The 22498-nt window shown below is 42.3% G+C and overlaps 1 protein-coding gene across 1 annotated transcript; it reads left to right on the top strand.

Moving 5' to 3' along the window:
• The first annotated feature begins 6323 nt into the window (after nt 1–6323).
• On the top strand, nt 6324–19990 carry rai2 (retinoic acid induced 2). Its single transcript, XM_079574769.1, has 2 exons — nt 6324–6484; nt 17466–19990. The coding sequence occupies exon 2, from the start codon at nt 17532–17534 to the stop codon at nt 19068–19070; it is 1539 nt and encodes a 512-aa protein (XP_079430895.1). The 5' UTR covers nt 6324–6484; nt 17466–17531; the 3' UTR covers nt 19071–19990.
• Nucleotides 19991–22498: the final 2508 nt, after the last annotated feature.

The raw sequence follows: 22498 nt of genomic DNA, 5'->3' as shown, positions 1-22498 counted from the left end.
AAAGCTTAATTAAGTGTCAAAATAGCAATAAAAATGATTTTAAAAAACACAAAGGAACGACAAAAACACAACAAAAAAGCAACCACAGAATAACAGAAAAGTGATAAAAAAGTTATGAAAAAGAGACTTATTATTATTGTTAGCATTAGAAAAAAGCAATGAAAAAGTGACTGAAAAGTGATCAATATGCAACAAAAAAGCCACAAAAGAGCAACAGAAATGTCAAAAAAGTCAACAATGAGTTTTGTAGGCCTTAATTTTCAATTGAGGCGTTACACTGGCCTATAGGCTGTAACCTTTCAGATTTGGGTAAAGCTGAACTGGAGAAAAAGCACTCGGTCGATAAAACAAGTCACTTTAGACTGAATCTTTATAGCTGTATTTGATTAAAAACATTGTATAGCTTTTCACTGGTTGCCTCCGTATCGCTCCCCTCTGACATCAATTATGTATTACCTTTATGTATTCTGTGAATACCTATGCAATAAGACACTATTTCTTGTCCAAGTATTTTGATACCCACAAAGATCAGGGCTAACACTGTGTGACGCTGCCGGAGCAACAATGTGAAGCCTCAAAAACGCATCGGTGCACAATCGCGTGCACTGAAAACGAGCTGAAATATTTAAACGATAATAATAATCTCTGAGTGTTTTGTACATGTCAAAGCCAAGCACTAACTTGACAATCTGAAGGTGAACGGAGAGCGGAAAGTGAATCAAAAGTGTGCGGTTGTGAGATTGTGAGGCGCCGTGAAAAAGGAGGTCAAACGTGTTTTTTTTTTTAAATGGTCATCTGTGGTTTTGCTGATTTGGTTTGTTCACGAATAGTCGACGAGAGACGAGTGGAAAGTGTTCAGGGGGTTCAAATTTGCCTTGAAAACCACTAACAAGAGTCTGCACATGAAGTGGCAGCTGCAAGTTTGGTATTTTGAGAGATTTATTTTTGACACTATACACAGCCAGTCTATTGTAATACGGTCAGCGATTGAAACGCAGAGGTTTACTGACCAGGCATTTGTTTTGTACCAAATGTTCCCGAATACTAACTTGCTCTGGCTTCTTATAATCGGTGTACTACCACTTAAATCGAGATATATATTTATTTTTATAACTTGATAGACAATTTAGACATATTACAAAATTGGTTTGAAAAGGAAATCATTTAATAGAAATAATATGCATTGAAACAGAACAGCTTTTTAAGAGCAGATTTTAACAGAGCAACTGGTTCTGGAGAGCATTTTATAATAAATGGTTTGATCAGTTATAAGCTACACACATATATGTTAAGATTTTAAAGTTAGAAACAAATTTATCTAAGTTAGTCAGGTGTTGATAAGCATGAAATTCCATATTTTGACTTGATATTGCTGAAAAACAGTACTGTGCCAAAGTCTTACTGTATATGAATGGTCTTTTAGTTCAGGGTCCATTGCTTTTTCATTATGCCACAAAAGGTGAGACACTGCAGGTGACTTGTGGAAAAAAAATATGAAAAGAGGTTTAAACGTATTGTCTTATTTACATTTCATATAAGATTCCAAAAAAACATGTAATTCTGACAAAATCTGTAAAAAAAAAAAAAAAAAACTGAAATTGAAATTTGCCTTGGTTTTTAGGTGGTTAAAAGTTTGATAAATTAGTCAAACAATGATATACTGTATATATACATATATATATATATTACAAATACTTCTGTTTGAAAAGGTAACATATTCTGTAGATGATACTAAAGTAGCATCTACACCAAAACGTAGATGTTGTCCCTGAATTGTGAGGGGGAAAAGCATTTTGGAGGTGGAAAAAAAGAAGCCTCAGGTAAAAGCTTTCCATATACAGTATATCTAGAGGAAAGCTGATTCAGTGAAATAAAGAAAAAAAAAAAAACACTACAGAATTGCTTGTTTCCCAAAAGCTGAAGATTGAAAAAGTACTTTTGCCTGCACATTCTATTGTTGCATCTAACCATCTAAAGCAGTACTAAATACCTTGTTTACCTTAATAAAACCTCTCCGTAGTCCCTCTGGGGGTAATATAAGTGTTAATGGGATGATTGGGGGGTCTTTCATCTCCCCCTGGTGTCTCTGGCCAGAAAACCACAATCACAACCTTTCCCTTTTCCAACCCGGAGGCCCCAAAACACACTAATGGAATCACGAAGAAGAAGCTAACAGGCTAACGGGCAAAGCTAACTGTGGGCTAGCACCACTTAAACACTGTTTACAGCCAAGATTCAGTGAAAACAAATCTCTCCATTGTGTAATTGGATGAACAATATCCTTCTCTCCCTTTGTCTTGTCTGTCAGCGTAGTATTTACTCTCACGGACAATAATGAGTAAAAAAAAAAAAACGCAACATGCTACGACACCTGCAGTGGCGCTTATGGCCTCAAGGGGCACGAGCTACTTTGTACTGCTTTAACAACAACAACAAAATATTGGATGTTTGCTGAATTTACCACAGCTACACGACCCACTTCCTAACTTGAACTTATCAATAAGACTTTTGTACAGAACCGTGAATGACATGGTGCACGTTTGGCGACGTCTGTGAACCTTAAACTCCAGCTGTTTTTATTGTTGTTGCACTGATCTCAACTATGTCTGGAAATATCTATCCACTAAGCTGTTTATCTTTTCTCATGAATTAATTTGCCAGACCTTGTATGTAAAACACAGATCCTCAAAATTCACTCCAAGCACCGCAGAAAATCCTTGGCTTTGCAGTGAAATAAAGTGGCCTAAAGCGTCTCTGCGCGAGATCAAAGGACAAATAATAAACTGAGGACTGTTTTCAAAAACAACATGTGAGACTGAACTGGGTCTTAAAAAAGAAGAGCAGAGCCAACCGGACCTAAACCGAGACCAGTAGGAACTAAATCTGTGCTAAACTTGAACTAGTGTAGTCTGTAAAAGTAGAGCATGTCAACAATAACTGTCCCCACCACAGAACTATTCGCTTTTGCCAAAGTCTATAAACACGTACACTGTTTTGTAATTAGTGGCATTAGTTTTGTCTCTTCTCATATTTACTTGACTGAAAACAAATGCTGACGACAAAGACATGGTACTATTAACATTTCATCCAATCCACATCAAACAGACTGTAACCATCAGACTCTTTTCTTGTACAAATGTGTAAATATGAAAGTCTTTTTTTTTTTTGTCACAAAGTTTGTTGAATTGTAAAAAAAAAGAAAAGAAAAAAAAGCCGAAAAAGAAAAAAAACGTTTCTCAAAGTTTACATTAATTTGAACCTTTGTATATATTTTTTTTCTGAGCTGTGGAACACCTTGTACTGTATTTATTTTTAGTATGCGTTGAAACCCCATAGTAAATCTTATCAAAGCCAACCGCTACAGCACGACGCGCCGCTGAGCAAAGTGTACAGTTTAAAGAGATTAATAAATGTGACTGATAAATGACTCTTTCTTCATCGTTTCATTCATTTAACTTGTGTTCAATGGGGGAAAAGTACAGTACAGGCCTATATCGCCTTTGAACACCAGAGGGCAGCCTTTTACACCTCAACACTTCCTTGCTAATGTAATATCAATGAAAATTTAAGATTAAAAAAGTCTTATAAAGGTCTTATTCTTGATTTTTTTTTTTTTTAGTTGTAGTAGTATTAGTGGGGGAATTTAAACTGTTTAAGCACATTTGTCAAAAAAGACCTTTGTGCACTGTATTAAACCTTTTATCGATTGGGAGCTTGCAGTCTCTGTTGTTACTGTTCACATTATCGTGACAGTATAGCTCTCTAAAAGTTGTGAAACTGTTTTAAACCCTGTAAAGAACTGGGATTTTTGAGTGAGTCTGGAAAGTTGGTAAACACACCGCCTGACTAAGAAAAAGTCACCACAAAAAAAAGGTCACACGTTTCAATATTTTGTTGGACCACCTTTAGCTGTACAGCTCACATTCCCTATGGCTTTGTTTCTATAAGCTTCTGCAATGTCCAAAGATCCAGTGTTGCATTAATTATTCAACCAAGATCTTGTATTGATGATGGGAGAGTGTGACCATTGGTCAAAGCCTTCTCCAGCACAACCCAAAGATTTTCTGTGTGGTTAAAGGAATAGTTCACCGTTTTTCCATTCTGAGATATGTTCTTACCTGAGCTTAGACTGGTTGATACGTACCTGTCTGGTCTTTGTGTGGACTCGTGGAAGAGCGTGGTTGCTTCTAACTTACCCCCCGTTTGAAGCTATAGGAATATACCGGGAGAGGCCAAATGGCGTGACTGAGGGCACGCACAAAGACCAGACAGGTACGCACCAACTCGTCTAAGCTCAGATAAGAACATATCTCAGTATGGGAAAAACTGTGAACTATTCTTTTAAGATCTGGCCAATCCATATGTGAAAATGATGTCTCACACTCCCTGAACCACTTTTTCACAATGTAAGTCTGATGAATCCTGGCAGTGTCATCTTGGAATATGCCTGTGCCCTCAGGGAAGAAGAAATACATCAATGGAATAACCTGGTCATTCAAGATGTTCAGGTGATCTCATTCTTTGGGCTCATGGTGTTTCTGAACCAGGAACTGACCAAGTGCAGAAACACCGGATCAGTATTCATTTACACCTTCCCTTTTTATAAACAAAACAAATAAAAAATCTGATGTTGGGCCCTTTCAAAATATACAGGAATATTGAGGTTTTGTTTATTTATTTTTTCCTTTTTGACCTTGGAACATATTATAGCTGCATCCCCAATCGGTAACACTTTACATTACGGGCCGGTAAGTCCTTGGTACTTACAGTGGTAATTCTAGATACTTATGGTGATACTTACAGTGGTAAATACTAGTAATAATAGTGGTACTTCTAGGTACTTATTGTGGTACTTACAGTGGTGCTTATGGTGGTACTTACAGTGGTAATTCTAGGTACTTATTGTGGTACTTAAAGGATACTATTGTGAGAATTACAAGGTATACTTCTAGAAACAGTGGTAACTCTTAGTAATGAAGGTTGTACTTCTTGTTTTCCCTAATGCTGTTTTGTGTTGTTTTACAGTCACACAATCCTAGAAATTACTTCTGTTTGTAGAAGTACCTCATTTACTACTTATGAATTGCTGCTGTAGTATCCTTGAATTACCAGTAAGTACCATAGTAAATAGAAGTGCAACCTTCATTACTGAGAGTTACCCCTGTATCTCTTAGTAATGAGAGATACAGTGGTAACTCTGTGACTCCCTAACCCTAACCCCAATTACTAGTAATTACCACTTTTAGTGCCACAATAAGTACCACTGTCATTACTAGTAATTACCACTGTAAGTACCATGAACATACCGGCCCGTAATGTAAAGTGTTACCAAACAATCCTTTCGCTTTGCTCTAAATTAGACCCAAGCAGGCCTGCGCTGAACACTGTACTGACCCCATCTTTAATGTGACGCAGTGATCGTGGGATATAGGGTTGATGCTTTCTGACTGCTTCCTTTAGTGCCTGTAATAATCGTTTTTATGTGCAAAGAATAAAGATCACAATATGGGCTCAGAACCAATGCCCTGAGTTTCTTACACTGAGTTTGATGCATTCACTGAGTCGGGGAAATCTGGACTTGATCTGAACACTACACTGGATAGAGAGGACAGTCACATCTGGAAGACATTTTTGTGACAGTAAAAAATGCAATGTTTTCAACAGACACTGAAAGTTGAAGTAAGAGCCTATGTGGGAATAGCTTTAACTGCACCTGTGACTAATAGTAAGAGATGGAGCAGGGACCGCACCAAAAGCAGCAGCGCCCCCACCAGGCCACCGGGGAGCGCGGTAAGTCTCATTATAAAGCATTAAACTGCCTCCCAGCGGGACAATATCGAAGAGGCCCAGGAGCCGGAGGCAGGGCCCGAGGCTGGTAGGGACTGATACAGGAACCCAAGGGACCGTCCTCTTTCCGGGACAGTCCCACTGCGAGCACGCCCCCCAGCACACAATCATGTTAGGAATTGGCCCATGTACCCATTCAGTTCGTGACATTTTTTGAAGTCAAAAGTGTCTGCGCGTGTCTTATTGTTTGTGTTTGAGTCTTATTTTCTCTTATAAGATACAAAAGCAGTCAAAATGTCTCCAAAGATCAGGATTTGTTATTCGTTTGCTTGCTTGGCACAGTGAGACTCGTTTTACCACATTTGCTAAAGGCTGCATTACGCGTCCAGACATTTCTCCAAAGCTCGCTCTAAACTCAATTATCTGAGCCAATTTTATCCCCTTCTTGCGTCAACACATCTCTCCCTGTGATGGAGGAGGAGGAGGAGGAGGAGGAGGAGGAGGAGGAGGAGGAGGAGGGGGAGGGCCGGGAGGCGGATGCGTGCGCAGCAGCCACAGTCTGGAGTCACCGCGACGGAACCGCAATGAGCACAGAAATAACAGGCTTGTACATTTATTAAAACACGGCACCGGGGATTCCGTTCGTCATCAACGCCAACGTCTTCAGAGGTGCTGCCGATGCGAGAGTCTACGTGAGGTGAGCGGTTTTCTGTGTCTGTGTACGAACGAGAGTAAATTACATGCCCCGAAATCTGATTAAAAGGAAGAGAGATGAAACGGCTTGAGCCAATCGGTCTTTTACTCGCGAGCTTGTACATTTAAATGCCCACACGTGGACTGTGTTTCGCTGGCTGTTTGGCACGAACCACCTCCAGCCAATTCATATTTCCACCACGAGCCTATTGTAATAATAAACAGCTAGCATGAAAAGCTGCTTGGCCAATGATGCGCGCACATACCGTCTGTCAAGCGCGCACAGGACACACATTAAACATTGTTGAGCGCGGTCTTACACAATGGCCACCTTCAGTATGTATTTGCGCGTATTTGGCAACCGCGCGGTTAATATCGTGCGCTGGAGATGCCGAGGAGGACGCGCGTAATGGCACCGAGCGCTTCTTTTCGTGGCGAACCCGGGGTTATAGACAGCCGCGACAGTGCTCCCAGTGCGCCGCTGTGGTCTGTCCGTCTGTCTGTGGAGGTTTGGAGACCTCGGGGCGCACCGGGGAAGGACAAATGTCACGGATAAAAAAGGACCAAGAGGAGCCAGTGGTTTCACCTCATGTGAACCGGGCAGCGGCGCAGCGGGGGGTCCGAACAGCAGGCAGGTACCGTGAGCTGCGCAGTTTCTTGTGAATGCACAGGCCTCTCTGTTTGTCAAAGAGGAGGCAACAACAGGAACGTTATAATAGCAGGCTATCTATGTATTTACAACAAAGGAGCGTCACAGCCTGATATATCCGTTTGTAGAATCTTTGAGCATCAGTGACAATAGCACACATGACACTGGGGTGAGAAAGTGGACCGTTTTAGACCTATATAGGCTTAAGCTTTGGCAGTGCTTAATTTGTAAATGAGTATTTTCAGGAACACTTTATGTCTGATGTGATGGACTGGGGGAACAGGCCAAAACATTTGCCGGAACACTCTCATTAAACGCCATTGTATCAGATACATTTTTTGCCGGATCCACCTGAATATTTCCCGGATCCTTTACCCTGAAAAACTGAGAATTGGGGGAATGAGTTCCCCCAAACGAGGGATCAAATTAAGCACTGAGCTTAGGGCACAAAATGATAAAAGCAATCCTATAAGGCCTAGTAAGTCCCAAAAAACTAAGGATAAACAAGCTATTTCAAACTTAACAATTTATCCATGCTTAGGACCAGCACAAAGAGTAGGCACACTGCTTCAATTCAATTCAGCCTAATGTTGTCAAATTTAGACTGGCTTTGTGTAAATCCCAAAATGTAGCTCGCAATGCACCATTTCTCCTCTTTTGCTTAAACCAGTCATTATTCTAATTGTATTGACCCTAGAAATGTGAATTATTCATCAATGCGCCTCCCCCTGTGGCGGTGAGCGGAGCGCGGGGGGACAGCTGGTTGAATAAAGCCTTGATTCGGGCTCTTGATGTTGGGAGCAGCTTGTGCCCCTCTGTCAGGACGTCCAGCCCGGTGATGAGCCAGTGCGTCTGTAATGAGATGTAATTGGCTATCGGAGCGACTGCAGCGGAGGGGTGTGGAGGCTGGTGACCTTTTGATTATCAGACGTGCTCCGTTTGCATCCCCTCTGCTTTTGTCTTCCCGGTGGAAAACTGTGAATTTATCGGATTTACTCAGAGATGGCAACACGACAGAAGGATTACGCAATGAATGGGAGGTAAATTTGTGTAATGGGTGGGCTGTTGTCAAAGAAGGAGAGAGAATGTGGTGTGTTCCACTAAAATGTTACTTACTGCTGGCCACATAAGGAAATCATTGGTGTCTAGTTACTAATATCACTGATAGACACACTGAGGCTGTCACGCTGCTTCTGATCTTGATTTATTTCCCAGTGAAATTGTGTCATGCTTGTATTATCTTTGAGGTTGACATCCTTGTGTTCTTTGTGTTAACCTCTTAACCCCCGAGCACGTTTTCTCCAGTTCGACTTTAACCAAATCTAAAAGCTTCTTGCAAAAAGCGTAAAAATAGCAACAAAAATGTGACGTAAATGAAGATAAAAACGCAGCAGAAAAAGCAGTGAAAGAGTGACAAAAATGCAACAAAACATGCGACAAAAAAGTGATAAAGAAAAGCAGCAACAACACAACAAAAAGAGCAACAGAATATGCAATGAAAAAGTGATGAAAAAGGAACAAAATAGGCAACAAAAGCACAGCATAAACGTGACACAACGCGAGAAAAGGGTGTGAAATAGCACCAAAAAAACAATGAAAAAGTGACGACATATTAGATGTTTTTTCATTGCACTGGAAAAAATGCCATCTTATCTTAGAACAATGGCTTGAAATAAGACTTTTAATGCTGATTTTGAGTAGGTTTTGACTCATCTTGAATGAGATTGCCGATAGAAGAAGCATTAATTCGCTTAAAATAAGACAAAAAAAGTGAAGAAAAATCAGTCTAGTTCAAAAGGCAGTCTTATTTCAAGATGAGTCCAAACCTTCTCAAAATAAGATGTATTTTTTTCTAGTGTGGTCTTCGCTTTCAATTGAGGTGTTACTATGGCCTATAGGCTGTAAACTCTCAAGTAGAGAAGCTTTTAGATTTGGGTAAAGCTGAGACAATGAGCTTGATTGATAAGGCTAAAGGTTAAATCGCAAATCTTACACTATCAGAAAAATGTGATGCTTTTTAATTGTTCAACCCCAGTAGATATTTACAAACTACAGCACTTCGCCCAATCTCACACTACTCTATAAATCCATCTCTTTACACTTACAACAAAGGAAATTCCATTGTCTTATAGATGATGTCACAAAATGGCAACAAAAGCCAAATGAGCGTTGATCACGAGCTGTAAAATGTGTTTATAATTCCTCTTCGACATTGAGGGTTCAGTTTGGAGTGAAAACGACGGGCGTCAAAGGGGGAAATCACGTCGCTGCTTGGTTATGGGATCTATAAGGGACAATGCAGTCAGCTGTTTCTTGGCGCTGTTGTTTTCGCTCTTTCCAAGTTGGCGCGGCGCACACGAACGAGGCAAATGGAAATGTGGAAGTCATTAGTGAGAAGGGACAGGAGAGGGTTCGGTTTGGCTCCCTCTGCTCGGGCTCTTCATGACTATTTACTTAATTAGCCATTACTGCTGGTGTTGTGCACAAACCTCTTACAGATGATGCTAAGTTACCAGAGAGCTGAGTCTTATTGTAGCTTTTTTTTTTTACAGAAGCAAATCTTTTACTTGTTTGTTAACCTGGGGGAAAAAAAGATATCTGACGTCGGATTGAGAGATTATTCTGTTCATATACTAATTGCGGTAGATTAAAGGTGAGATCACGCCTCATAAAATGCTCAATATGTGTAAAATCAGCCATGTTTGTTGCACCATCCATAGTTAGCTTCATTTATAGTGAGTATTTGTATGTTGTAGTAACAAGGAAGGAGCAGTTACGGCAAAGGAGGTCGTTTTAGTGAAAGGCCCTTCGCAGTAGCTGTCCCTCTCGATTCTCAGTGATGAAATTAAAGTTGTTGTACTTTTCCTTCCCTCTTTTTCGCTTTTTCGATTGCTGTTCAGAATGGGCAGGTTTGTTTGGCACATGCCTTCAACATGACCAAACGCTTAGAGAAAACCACAAGAATCCGCCGCTATTTCCCCTCAAAGGCTGCAATCTTCACAGCGATATAGAGATTATTGTTTGGCCGAAAAGGAAATGAGGGATTGAAGCCTGTTGGTCTTTTTTTTCTGCACAATATGACAAACAACCAAACTCGCAGCATGGATACTATATAAAAAAAAGACTTGATTTGGAGTAAACCGGAGCTAGATGAACACATTGTTGTCCGTACAGATGGAAAAAAGGGCAACACAGGCATGACTAAACCGTGACTAGACCGAGTTCAATCACGAAAGAGTTGGAAGTGTCTATGGGTCCAGATACAGCTTGTTTTTGACCTTGCGTCTGTGAAAACAAGACAAGGCTGAGTGTGAGATAAAACATCGCACTGGTACTCACCATCTGCACGCAGGAGAGAGTGGTGAGGCCGAGAGAAAACGATTACTTTATTTACTTACTGAAAGTGTAGGCTAATATGAAACTCTATATGTTTGTGTGTGTTCAGGGTGACGAAAGCGAATGTGCAGCTTGATTTGCATTGTTTTGTGTCATATAATGCACTCGATGTGGTTACATTGTGTTGAAACAGGGCTGTAGCCGATGCCAAAAAGTCATTTACTTAGATGTTATTTTCACTAATTAACCTCTTAACCCTCGCCTTAAAGGAACAGGCCACCGTTTTTACATACTGAGATATGTCCTGAGCTTAGACGAGTTGATGCGCACCTGTCTGGTCTTTGTGCCCGTGGAAGAGCGTGGTAGCCTCTAACTTCACCTCCGTTTGGAGCTATAGGAATACATTGGGAGAGGCCAAATGCTAACAACATCTTTGGTCTTTGTGCCTGACTGAGGGCACACACAAAGACCAGACAGGTACGCATCAACTCGTCTAAGCTCAGGCAAGAACATATCTCAGTGTGTAAAAACAGTGGCCTGTTCCTTTAACCGAGCATATTTTCACCAGTTCGGCTTCACCCAAATCTAAAAGCTTCTTACAGCCTATGGGCCAGTGCCTCATTGGAAAGCTAATACATATCTAAACTGATCTTTTTCTCGCTTTGTCGCTGTGCTGTTGGCACTTTTTGTGGCTTGCCCGGCGCGGTTTCCATCCACGGTTTCGGACATTTTTTCTTGCATTTTCATCCTGGTTTTCATCGCCTTTTTTTTGCTCTTTTGCGGCTTTTTGTTTTCATCGCATGTTTGACGCTTTTTCACTGCTCTTGTTGTCATGTTATTGTTGGCTCATTTTCAAATAGTTTTTGTCACTTCTTTTGTCGTTATTTTGACGCTTTTTTTTATTTGGGTGATGCCAGAAAATCTGCTCCGTTTATATGGACAATGACTTTATATCTTGTATAGTATAATATGATTTGGGCAAAAAACATTTCTAATCTCTCAATATCTGCCACAAAAAATATCAACATTAACTGGATCTCCTTTAACCATGACTCTTTGCTACTTCTACCTTCATATAAACTATTTAAATCCTGCTTATTATTGGGTTGTAAGAGCCCAGAAAGAGCTTGCTGTGTGATTGTCTCGGGTTAAACTTCCCCTTTGATTTTGTGTTGCGCTTGACTTTGGCCTCACATGATTTGGGTAAAGAGGAGGAGGAGGAGGTGCAGCGAGCCGGCCCCTCTTCATGTCACTGTGGTGGCTGTGATTAGCATCATCCAGTCACCTGATCCAAGGCCCCGACGTACGCCAGACGACCCAGTGTTTCCCATTACTAGGGGATTATGGCGGAGTCTCGTTGATAAATTGTACTAACACTTAAAACTATAAACAGTGAATCAAGACAGCTGGACATTTCTTGACACAAGTGTTTTGATTCACAAAACTAGCTAACTACAGGATAAAGTAAGAAACAAAAAAGGTGGTCAAACTTTGTGTACCTCAAGACTAAACTAAACTAAGAAGGGCCAAAACAGGGGAAATCTTAGCCTGGATCAAAAACTACACGGACTAAAGTATTCCAGACCCAAACTGAGCCTCCTTACACCCATAGTCTAATACCAATGGACAGAGCCGTATAGTATTCTGCCTCTGCGGTCACTTTTGGGCTAAACCATTACTGATAGTGACGGGGGAAACTGCTCGACCAAGAAAGACCTCTTTATGGAGTCACGGACCTCATGACCGCGTTATCAAGCAGGAAATGTCTCGTCTCGAACTTCCCGGAATGTCCCCAAAACGGTGGCCTCAGACCAAGGGGATAGTAGCGCTTTTAAAGACGCAGTGTAGAAAAGCACTGCATTTCTACAATATTTAAAGGGCATACAGCATGGTGGGGTATTTTTCAGAATTGCTTTACTGTTTGATGGGAGGAGATTTACTCAGTCGTACAAGAGTTTGCCATAGTCGCGAAAGGTTGTTTGTGTCATCGTCTGCACCAGGTTGTTTGTAATAATGGATGTTTATGATGAAAACTACCTCTACTATAAAGAACCAAGAACACATGATCCTTCTTTATTATGAAGAAAAGTTGGAGGGGGAAAAAAGTTGGCCTTAAAGCTGCACTATGCATAGTTCAGATTAGTGTGGTCAGTGACCCAGTGGCTGCATGGGTGGTTCCCAATGGTTCCTTTGATGCTTCAGGATCAATTTTATTTCAGCAGAGCCGGTGCTGGCCCTTCTGGGGCCCTAAGCAAAAATCCACACGGGGGCCCTACAGTGCGCGTCCCATGGCTATTCGACGAAGAGCGAATCCATTTACGGTCAAAAACAGTTCCACTGTGCAGTAGTGCAGGGCAGAAGTGGAACATACAGACCTCAATTGAGGCCCTGCCCCCGTGTGTGACAACCACTAACCACTAAACCACTGTTAGACTGGTATTTAGGACGACTACTAGTCTAATTCCCCCACTTTTTAAAATGGTAAATAGCAAATTGTGTCATTCTCTCACCTCTGGTCCCTGACCCACAATTTGGCAACCGCTGATTTAAAACTAACTGAAACCTGCACCTGACGGTTATTTCTGTCTGACCACTGAGAATTAGTCTGTGAGTCGCCCAACTCGTTATAGACTGTGCACATTCAGAGAACCAGAGTTACTGTATGTTACTGTGATCATGAGAACCCTGTGGATTCAACTCCACTTTTACACAAAAAGGCCACGGAGAACGGCTTTTTACTCTCGTCTACTCGCCAAACTACTGTCCTGATACTCTAGACTCACCAGACACAATAAGAAGAGAGTTTAAATGAGAGTGTGGCCATTGCAGCCCAGAGACCGCGCAGAGAAAACATGAGAGCAGCGCTCGGGACACGGGTGACGTGCAGCCGCGGAGGAGCAGGTCGGCGAAGCGAGCACCGGGAGACAGCCAGCCTAGCGGGGACACGAGCGGACGAGCACTCGCGCTTTGAAAGTGACGGGGGAAGGCGGTATGTCTCTCCTGCTCATTCACTTCAGCAGACTGCTCCATTTTGGTGTTATATGTGGCAAAAGTAGGCGGAGAGTGAGTACGCACTGGAAGAGCCTGTCCCCCTAACAACGTGTTGATTAATCAGTGAAAAAACACTGTTGTTTGACTGAGATGCGGGGCCCTTGCGGCTGCGGGGGCCCTACGCACCTTGCGTAGTTTGCGTATAGGAAGAACCGGCTCTGTATTTCAGGTTTTTTTAGGATTTCCGGTAGGTTTTTGAAATGGAATGTATATGTAGCCATGGATGCGGTTCAATCAACAGTGAAAACCTGAAAAACAATGGATACTGGAGCTATGCTAACCACCCAAGCATCCGCTGGGTCACTGAAAGGTAAAATACACATTAATATCAACTTTTTTTGTTTACATAAAAAGTTGCTTAGTGCACCTTTAAACGTGAACTCTATACCCGAAGTATGGCCCTTATAGTACAGTATGGTTGCACGGTGACTGTCATGGCATGTACTTACCCCTTCGTAAGACAAGTCTTCTCCCCATGTCCATTAAGGAGGTAAAATATAGGGATGGTTTGATATGAAAATTTGCTGCCGATATCGATATCCGATATTTGCCTCGCTGCTGTGGCCGATATCCGATATTTGCCGATATTTATTTCGACGTTAAAAATCAATAGAAAGGCTCAAATGTGGTAAAGTTTGCAAATTGCTCCATTATTGGAATGTCTTATGCTTATGCCTGGGACACATCTCACACACCAGGATGAAACAAACAATCCTTTTTATTAGAAAAATATTAAAAAGACCAAATGCAATGTTGGAATGAAATGTCATTTGGATTTTGGCTAAACATTTACTCAGACCTACTTATTATTATACTTTCACCCATGTCCTCTATTAATGGGAAACAGTGACACTGGGAATATGCTAGGCTACTATTTATTGTATTTTTTATTTAAACATGTAGCCTACCATGTTGTTTAAGCTACATGTTTTAACTTTAAACAAATCTGATAAACTTCTCCGTGGACACACTGCCCTGTATGAAGCTTTATCACCAAAGAGTCAACCCATAAATAACTAGGTACAATATATAATTCTGTGACTATGTTTTGGTGAAATGAAAAGAACTAACCTGTCAAACAAATGCTTTTTCAGTCATTCTCTAGCACTCTCTAAAAGCTTCTCCCGACTGGGCTTTTACTGTGTTTAAAGTGAGTACGGCTTAGAACCTTTCTTTTGGTGCCATAGTGTTTTCAAGATTGTAAAACATTCGATCTGCTCAAGCCCCTGTACACAGTAATATCGAGAAATACAGAGACTGGTAAATGCCTATGCACAAGCGAGGTTTTAATTTGCGTAAAACATGGACTTTCCCAGCCTTTCCAGATGATCTTCATGAGCACAAAGCTGTGTCTGCTCCATTAAACTTGTCTATGCATCATCTCTGCAGGGCCATCACTCAGACTGACACTGCACTTTGCGGCCCATTTACTACAGCTGACTCCAGTTTGGGACGACAGGGCCCGAGCACATCCGCCTCACGGCTATAGACGCTTATTTTTAGAATCACTGTGGGGTTTGGAATGGCTGTGAATCGTAAAAGGAGTAGCATCAAAATCTAAATTGGGTATTATACGATGCAACAAACCAAATATGCCGTCTTATTGTGTATAAACCTGTTTATCCTGTAGTTAAGACCTCTATAGAAGCGTAAGACTGAAACCTATTTGATTCTTGTATTATTCATATTAAGGCTGAGCGACATATGACCATGAAAATTGTTTGAATGATTCCTGTGACAGTCCACATTTCCCCATTCATTTCTCCTATTGGTCAGGCACTTTTCACTTTTTTCACTTTCAGCTTTTCACAAGTACCACCAAGTATTTGTGAAGAAAAGTCTAAAAAGGGTCTAAAATACATCTTACTTGTACAATATTTGTCTAAACTGGGTGTAGAGCATGTTTTAACGGGAAAATCTTCTTTTTTTTTGCGAAATTAGTCACTCTAATACACCTTATGTGTGATTTTGGTAGCTCTGTGATGAACAGAAGTGAAATAAATGACGATCAAAAACATTGTATATATATTATTGCGTTTCTTTTGCTTTTATTTTTGTCTGAGGGGGCGTGGAGTAGCGTAGATAGACAGATCGAAACAGTCAAGATTTTATAATTTTTTAATACGTTTTGAAATGGTCAAAATCGGTCCAATCACGACTGAGAAACATCCTGTTAAAGTCTTCAATCTGAGAAAACATGTCAACAGTGTTGAAACAGAGATATTTAGGCATTTGCCTCTTTCCATAACGAGAGGAGGAGAGAGTTGGAGAGAGTTGGAGAGAGGAGTTAATCATAAAGGAGAGTGTTGCATAAAACCCCTGTTATCTCTGCTTCTAGAAAAAAATCTGTGATTTTGATCAAAACTAGCCTCTGTTTAGCTTAGATTTCTCAGGAACTGAGGCACGTAGAATTAAACTGTTTTCCCCTACGAAAAGCTTAGATTCTCCCCTTTCAAACCTGTCAAATGGTCTGGATTGTTGGCTAAATCCCCAAAACAGCGCGGCACTCAATGTGTTAATAACAAAACCACATAACATAAATGCATTACTAAAGCATAAATCCAAATATCTTCATCATCAGTAGTTGTAATACTAATTGGTAGCAGTAGTTTTAGAAGTAGTTGTGCCAATGTGGTTTCCTAGTAGTTAGAGAGAATAATATTGGAAGAAAAGCAGTAGTATCATTTCAGTTCATGGGATAATTTGGCTTCTGTTTGAGTACTATAACGATTGTAGCACCAGTACGTACTTCTACAAACGCTTTCCACCTGATATTGATATTGACCAAAGAGGAAACAGCTCTTCTTACTAACCCTGGCTATAGATCCCATGTGCTGAAATGGCGACATAGTTAGCATCCTATGGTCTGGCGTCTCTCCATGTAATCCATCAGACGCCTATTACAATGTCATCTGTATGGGAGAGTGTAGTATGTGAGCAGCCCGGGGGTATACAGGGCGCAGGGAACCCAACACCACATGAAGAAGAGGAAAGTGTCACGCCCGTGCTCAGAAATTGGAAATGCATGTGTGGCTTTAATTGGGTTTTGCGCTCAAAAGGTCTCGGAGTCTTTAATGTTATGTTTAGACTTATCCAGATTAGAGCCAGGGTTCGCCCCGGCTGTGTCCCACTCCAGCATCAGGGACAACTCACATCGGGAAGCACACGCAAGGCAAAAATACTGTCACCTAAAAAAGTAAGGATGAATAATATAAAGGAGTAAATTCTTCCTAAACAAGGCGTAAACCCAAACCCTCTAAACCGGAAAAAATATCCAATTGAAATGCATTACAAAAACATAAACGAAACACTATCTCTTATCTAAATGAATAATGTAAAAGATTGAGCAGATGAAGCCCAAATGCCACAGCTTGAGTAATAAAATATATTAATCATCCGCAAAGATACATGCCCACAAAACAAAAGAAATAGTCATTCTCTTCCCAACACGTGTTTGTTTGTTAAAGATCATCATGTCTGGTTGTGAATGATCAGCGCCGCAGACACTGAGGCGTTATACCTCGCTCCTTTGGGACTCTGTATCAGGGCGGGCGGTGGACGGGGTCGGGATTGTACATGCGTGTAGATGGTGTCGTGTATTGAAACACAATGAGCATAAAGGTCACGCAGATGAACTGATACGAGTCCAATATGTTTTGGTAAATGAAAGGCACCCTCCCCCTCCTCAGCTGCTCAGGGCTAATCAGTCCAGGCTTAACTTCTTCAGCTGGGCTCTTCAGTCGGAGGAGGGGCCTCCGATCAAAGCGCTTGTCTGTAATCAGGAGGAAAACGAGCTGTAGAACAATGAAAGCATGATTTAGTGTCATTATAGAATCTACATAGAAGAAAACACATGGGAACTTTCCAAATGTGGGTTTGATGTCTTTGCTTTTATCATTGGGAAGATTGTTGGTGAATCAGTATTTATCATTTCCATTGTGTGTTGCAGGACGGTGCAGAGTAGTGATGATTACGGGACGTCCCTGAAACAGTCAGCGGTGACAGAGGGGCAAAGATGGAGACCAGTGACGGAGCCACAGGAAACATGGCCCAGACGCAGACAGAGGCCAGCACTGAGACGGGACAGGAACAGACTGCTGCTAAAATAGAGAGCACTGCCCCAGAGGCCTGTGAGGAGGCAGTGTCCAACCTAAAGACAGGGGTCTCTAATCTGCCTGAGGGCCCCTCAGTGGTGGGTCCCAGTGCAGAGGGCCCCGGAGGAGTGGCCCTTAAGGTGGCCACCACAGTGCTGCACCCGGTGTGTTTAGGAGACAGCTCTCTGATGCTTCCTATTCACCTGCAGATGAACGGAGGGGCACCTCTAGGACAGGTGGGGGCCGCCCCGTACCTCATCACCAGCCAGAATCCCATGTCTCTGCCCCTGGTCCTGGAGCAGCTGCAGCACATGGGCGCCTCTGTGCTCCCTCAGAGCCCCGGCTGCGCGCCTATGCCCCTTCAAAGCAGTGTCCTGTGTCAGGGCGCTCTCCCCTTCACCCTGTCCCCTGCAGGGGAGCAGAAGACTGCGGGACAGGCTCCTGACACCAACCTCATGTCTCTGCTGCAGAATCCCGCCTTCGCCGCCATCTTGCAGGACCTGTTCCCATCTCAGAACGGGACGCCCGGGTGTCAGTCTCCAGGCTCTCCCTTCTTCTCTGCCCCTCCTCCTCCATACACCTCCCCTCTCACCCCCCTGGTCCCTCCGGCCACACTTCTTGTCCCATACCCGGTTATCATGCCTCTGCCTGTGCCTCTGCCTGTCCCACTGCCCATCCCTGTCCCGATTCCCTCTGAGGACTCCAAGGGGAACCTGACAAAATCTGTTTGCACTGTGAGCAAAAGTACTCAGACGAGTTTACAGGACACTACCTCTGCCCCGCTGCCCTCAGGAGCCCACCTCCCTCACACTGTGTCCTCTGCTCCGGAAGAGGGACAGGTGCTGGACCTCTCAGTCAGAACATGTCCCATTCAGCCCAAACAGGAGTTCCCCAGTGTGCCACAGCAGGACAGTGTGCTGGACCTGTCTGTGCCTGGTGGGAGAGGAAAGGTGTCCCAGGACAGCGGGGGTGCGGCTCTGTCTGTGGGGGTGGAGTGCTCCCAGAGACTGGACTCTAAACTCTTGGGCAGCCTGGCCTCAGTGGAGTTCAGCCGACAGCACAAGTGGGTGGTGGATAGCACCCCAGGGTCCAGCGCTCTAGGACAGGACGCCTCTCTTGGCGGGACAGGGAACCTTGAGATCGTCAGTGCCTCTCAGACAGCCAAGGTCATAGTTTCGGTGAAGGATGCTATCCCTGCCATTTTGTGTGGGAAGATTAAAGGCCTTTCAGGAGTCTCCACCAAGAACTTCTCCATTAAACGGGATGCTGCCCAGGGCACGTCCCTGCAGCAGCTCTACGGGGTGCAACCGGTGCCCCAAGGGGAACAGCGCGACCCTAATGACCCTCTCAAAAAGACCCAGAAAAACAGAGCTATCAAACTGAAGAAGGTCAGCTCACAGGAGATACACTTCCTCCCCATTAAGAAACAACGGCTTGCTGCGCTGCTGCCCCGGAAGTGAGACAGCCCCCCCTGGAGGACGTAATACCAAACACATGCGGGACGTCCTGAATTCAAACTCACATGTCAAAGCCTCATCACATCTGGGGCTGGTGAATGTCTGACAGTGTCAAAATCTCAGCAAAGTGCTTTTCCTTTGGACCTAACGCACTAAAAGCCAGCGTTAAACTAAAACAAGTGCGGACTGTTTAGTGTTTGGCAGCAGCTCTGTGCTCTGCGGCTGAAGCTCGGTCTGTAATGCTTTAGGACATTTGTAATTAAAAAGAGCCGCAGGTTCCACTTTTCCATTGCAGTCCATAGTTTATTTCCACATTCTCAAGGGCAGTGTGGTGGAGTTGACCTGCAGCTTTGTCCCTGGCTTCATAGTGACAGAGGAGGAGAGTAGCTTCAGGATATGCCTCTGACTGTTAAACACTCACCAGTCATTTGCGGAAGTCATTTTTGATTCCTCTCTGGGTCCAGCTCGATGACGGCAGGCTAAAGTAAGAGAAATAAGAGCCAGGATGACATTAAATGGATATTGGCGCCAGCTTCGGGTCACAATGTTATACTTTCAGGTTTAGAAGAAAACAAGTGCTTTGGTTGTATATGACAAGAAAACTGCTGTTTACCTCGACGTAATACTGTGATGAGACCTACAGGACATGCCAATGTTTGAGAACGATGTGGAAAACAAGGCTATTTAAATAATACACACGCTAATCAAACCATCAAGTGTATAAAAAACATCTGTATCAAATTATATTTGCCCAAATACAATTTAAATCTCCCCAATTCACTGGGATGAAATTATTAACCTATGTTTGGTGATAAAACTGCACATGTTGGGGATTTTTGCTGCGTTCTATAATAATAAGCCCATTGAGCTTTTCAAATGTACAATAGAGCGCACTATGTTCAATAGATGGGTCTCTTGTTTACTTTTTTCCTTTACCGTTTTGGCAAATGTGAATCTACATTGCTAGCTGCTCACAAAGAACATAGCGGATTTTGCTCATAATAATTAATTTACTCACTTGATTCGACCCCTCTCACTGATCCAATGTGCCATCTATCTATCAGTAGACTTCATTATTAACAGACTTCAGTCCTTTTTAAATTCGTCGATGCCCCAGGACATCATTAAAATGTGCAGCGTGATCTCAGCTTTTAAAAGACACATTGCAAATCTAATTATCGTTGTAATCTTAATTTTTTTCCCAAAGCGTTCAGCCACTTCTTCCACAGTGTTTCCATTCATTGACGTGCGCCTCGTCTGTTTGAGGTTGTGTACATTTTACTGAGGACGCCGTGACCTGCAGTATCTCTGACGGTGTAGTGTTTTGGCTGGAGTGAGACGTATTTATTGCGCGTGTGATTAGTTTGTAGTGAAAAAGCCAGTGTGTCCCGGAGAAAGGCTCGGCGAAACGCGGGGCTGATGTCATTTCATTGTTTTTTGTGAAGCGTGTTTTGATGTGTCCCACGGCGATCCCAGATGTGAATGTGATGTTTATTTATCCTCTCGGAGTGCACTTTGTCTTAGTTTAGTTTAACAAAAAAAAAAAAAAAAGCTACAGGGTTGACTCTTATTTTCCTCTTTTGCGATGGAAGATCAATAAATTGCGCAATGTGTTGAAAGGGTTGAGACACTGGAAGAAAAAAAATGAAATCTCATGAACTGATTTTTATTCTCTACTGTGGCATTCAGACGGCTCGGGGGTAGACATACTTCTTACGCAGGATGCCCTTTCTGACTTCATCTTTGTTTGTCGTATGTAATAGGGGTGAAGTGTCACAAAACTCATAATGAACACCGTACTGTGGGACATTTCACTGAACAAACTCAGCTTTTACTTCAGTGTGAGTGTTTATTGACTCGTGATGGGCGAAATGAGTCGAGGCACATGTGTGAAAGCACAGAAAGCGACGTCTGAGCGAGCTGTGTGTGTCATTTTAAGAAAAGTCACGTGACCGACACTTGTCATTTTGTGTCACACGCAGCAAGCAGCAGGAGGCCCCGGTTCAATGCGAGCACTCATTTCATCATAATATCCTCTATCACTGTCACAAGCAGGAGTACTTTTTATAAATATCTTGATCAGTGAGTGACTTCATTTTGAGATCACTGAATCACTGATACTTTACAGCAGGTCAAATATACTTCATTTGTATCTTATTTGCTGTTCAGTTGTTGATATATATTTTTCAAATAGAGTAGAGTAGAGTACAGTACAGTTGCTCATACATTCACATTTTATGAGACTTTTTGATCATTACATTCTTATATTAAAGGGCCTATACGGAGTTTAAAAATGTAAAAACAAAGTATTTTCCCCCCCCCCTACATGTTTCAGCAATGGTGTAGAATGAGCTCAGACCTGTTCACCACAACTGCCTCTAAAAGTCTGCACTGTCACTCAAAAAGTTGTTAATTCGGGTCTGAAGTGCCGTCATGCACGAGCTTAACATAGAAGCTGCAGTGAAGCGTAAGACCTGAGGTGGCAGTAGTGAGTATAAAAATGACCAACTTGCATCTAGTCCCTTCAATATGTGGCCATCAATGGAAGAGGTTTGGACACCCCTGTATAAGAGTCTGAAAATTGTTCTCCAGCATTTGACCCGGTCTTCCGTGCCCTGTGAGGATTCTGGAGTACCTACCTGGAGGATTAGCCTATTGCAGTAATTGTTTTCAGTGTCTCAACCTTTTCCGAATCGAGTTTATAGGAGTAAATGGGAGAGACTTCAAGACAGTTCTCTCAAACTGAAAGAGATTACTGTCAGAAATGCTTCATGTGTGTTTGTAAACATTAATATATCACGTATCTCCAGTGCTTTTAACAACACACACCAGATCCCCCGCGGTGAAGTATTAATTTATTTTTTTGTACAACTTTTATTTATACAAACTGTGTGGATACTGTACAAGATGATGAAGACAAAGAAAAATGTGCTGTTTTTTTCCAGGACGTGTTTTTGACGTTTGAATGGAGAGTGAAGGAAGACCAGTGGACATGTGCTGGTTCTGTGTTTACTAACTGTACAATGTCTGTGCTTTTTATATGGCGCTCAACTAAAGTACTTCAACGAATGAACTCAAATCTTTGCCTATTTATTTACTGTAGTTTTTACTGTATTAAATGGTTACCGAGTTTTGTACTGTATGGTATGCCGATTTAACTGGTTTATTGACAAATAATTTATTGTTATGAAAATGTATGATTCAATATGACTTGAAATACACTGAGGTGTCGGATGTCCTGGTGAACCTAAATGAAAAAGTAGGTGAAGTGATGCAAAAACCCAAAATGATAGTCTTGACTCTGGATCCCTGACTGCTGTTGAGTATTTATGGCAAATCCTTAAAGCAGAACTAAGTAACTCATGCCCCTAGAGGCCATAAGCACCACTGCAGGTGTCGTAGCATGTTGAGTTTTTTACTCAATAATTGTC

Source organism: Gobius niger (assembly GCF_951799975.1).
Source record: "Gobius niger genome assembly, chromosome: 17".
In the NCBI taxonomy this organism is placed as follows: Eukaryota; Metazoa; Chordata; class Actinopteri; order Gobiiformes; family Gobiidae; genus Gobius; species Gobius niger.
This window is presented reverse-complemented; position numbering and strand designations above follow the sequence as displayed.